The sequence below is a fragment of the Olea europaea genome, chromosome 17, assembly GCF_002742605.1.
Source record: "Olea europaea var. sylvestris chromosome 17, O_europaea_v1, whole genome shotgun sequence".
Classification (NCBI taxonomy): Eukaryota; Viridiplantae; Streptophyta; class Magnoliopsida; order Lamiales; family Oleaceae; genus Olea; species Olea europaea.
Genome location: NC_036253.1, coordinates 11,128,298 through 11,130,691, shown reverse-complemented (window position 1 = coordinate 11,130,691; position 2,394 = coordinate 11,128,298). Strand labels below are relative to the sequence as shown.

The 2,394-nt window shown below is 34.0% G+C and overlaps 1 protein-coding gene across 1 annotated transcript; it reads right to left on the bottom strand.

Moving 5' to 3' along the window:
* Positions 1–639: 639 nt before the first annotated feature.
* Positions 640–2,394, bottom strand: LOC111366312 (macrophage migration inhibitory factor homolog). The gene is made up of 3 exons (XM_022987048.1): positions 2,035–2,394; positions 1,405–1,605; positions 640–953 (listed from the first exon to the last, which is right to left on the bottom strand). Exons 1-3 carry the CDS (start codon positions 2,143–2,145, stop codon positions 918–920), a joined length of 348 nt encoding a protein of 115 aa, XP_022842816.1. The 5' UTR covers positions 2,146–2,394; the 3' UTR covers positions 640–917.

The following is a 2,394-nucleotide window of genomic DNA, read 5'->3' as shown; positions in this document are numbered from 1 at the left end:
AATATGTTCTTAGTTGTAGTATTTTTATTACTTATACTACATTTTTAAAATTTAATAAATAATTTAATATTTTCATAAAAGAAACGTAATTATGTATGTAGTAGTAAATTAAATAAATAAATAAATAATTTTTCAACTATATAAATTGTTAAGAATAAAAAAAATGAAGAAAATGATTAAACATTGTTCATTTGGTACAACTTTTGGTATAATGGGTTGGAGAAGATTTTTAATTTGGTGCAAATTTTGGTACATGGTTGTAGATGGTCTAATGCTTGTTAAATCCAACAAATCATTTGCCATGAGTCCTTTTAAACATAAAAAACAATTCTAGAGGAGGCAAATTTAGTTTGAGAAGACCAATTACGTGTTTAAGCCATTTTCTGAAGTTTGCTACTTCTTCTGGTTCACTTCTCCATTTTCCTCGAAGGATTCAAGTTTTTTCCAACATCTCTCTCTCCATTTTCTTCAGTTTCTCATCTAGAGAAACGATAAGAAACTGAAATAAGGCAACATATGCACAATGTTACCGTGCTGGCTTATTGCTATGAAGAGCCAAAACCAGCTACTGAATTCGATTAAATTACGTGAATTACTAGTATAATACCAGATAATTAATCAGACAATCAACAAACAAGGATACTAAATTTGAATTAACCAGGGCTCCAAGGCTGTATCAAAACTAGAGGAAACAAACCTTCTTAAGGCTCCAGCATATAAGATGAGATGAAGTGAACCATTAAGTAACAAACTGGTTACCAGGATACAGAGAAGGAATATGTTTCTTCATCAATGAAACAATCATGGCATAATGAAGTATTCACTAGTTTGAGAGGACACGACAAGCAACGGTTAACTAGTTTTAAACTAGTTTGAGCGCAATCTTTCAACTCTCAGCATCTTCTACGTTCCTTCAGTCAAAATGTTGAGCCGTTGAACCCAAAAAATGAGCCCTGAACACAAGATCATAAAACTGTGTAAGTACCTTTATTCTCTTACCTTCAAACAATGATGTTAGTTGTAATATATTGATTCAAATGGATAGTTGGAGAAAAAATAGTCACAAAGAGATCAATACAGAAGCACCACGAGTTTATACTAACATAAAAGTTTCCCACCACTCATATTTAATCTATAATAAACCGATCAAAACATTTAGGTGTTCTAGTAAGGGCGTTGGCAAAGCTTATATGAAATAAATCTAACTTCATGTCCCTCCATCATTAATTGACATGAATAGAGGATCAAAGACAATCCCATACGCCAGGGGCACAATCATATATGTAGTTTTATCTCCGAACCCCAAGAAGATGGTCGTCTATTTGAGTTCACATCAAAAAACCATATAAGATATTTCAATTATACAAGACAAGATCACCTTTCTTATCATGTTAAATATTTTACCTGAACATCATAAAATTTTATATAAAACCGAGAACTGTCAATAGAGAGTTTGGTCTCAAGAATCTCTGCGATGGTTGAGCTGAGCTTGCCGTTGACACTAGGTCCAAGGCCCCCAATGGAGATCAATTCGCCATATGCAGATGGCTCTTCAGTTCCAGCAAATGCAATTGGAACCCCTCCATTTAACAATATCATCACGTACTGCAGAACAAAATCAAGAAATTACATAAACAAAAGAATGTTCCTACGATCATATTACAGGAAAGTAACAAGAACGGTAAGATAAAATTTTCATAAGTTCTATTATAGATTGGTTCCTTGTGTCAACATTATTGAGTTATAAAATATAAATGGTCATTCCTGTTGAAATATGATATAAAGTAAACTTGGACTCCACAAGAACCATTTCCAAGATAGAATTTCCTAACAATTAACTTTTGCCAGTACATCCAAAATCACAAAATGGAGGAAAAAAAAAGTCCCAGCAGAAAAGCAGTTTCCTTTTTCGAAGAGGAATATTATCAAACAGCTGGCAGTCAATTGTATGCATGCACCAGAACCCACAAACTTAGACACGAAAATTCTGCAAATACAAGCATAAGTAAACATATTCGAAAATTGGAACTTAACAGATTCAGGTTTGCCAATAATCTTGGCAACAGCTTTGGTAGCATCTTTAAGAACATCAGAGGCAACCACTGGATCAACGGGGATGTTTGTGAATAAATTCAAAGTGGGCATAACTGTGCGCTTAATTCTCCGTTTCTCTCTGCTTTAATGAAAAAAGAAACACTAGCACTCAATAGGCAAATAACTCCGTAGCTACAAATCAAGAGCTTCTAGATAATAGTTTGAGGCTAAGCAGGTAGAAGTGATAATGCCTAATGGGAAGGATATGTGTAGCTTATTGCGCAACCTTGTCCATGGATTGGATGAGACAGCAGTGTGTGGTGAGGCGGCGTAGGAATAATTTTTTAATTTTCTATTTTG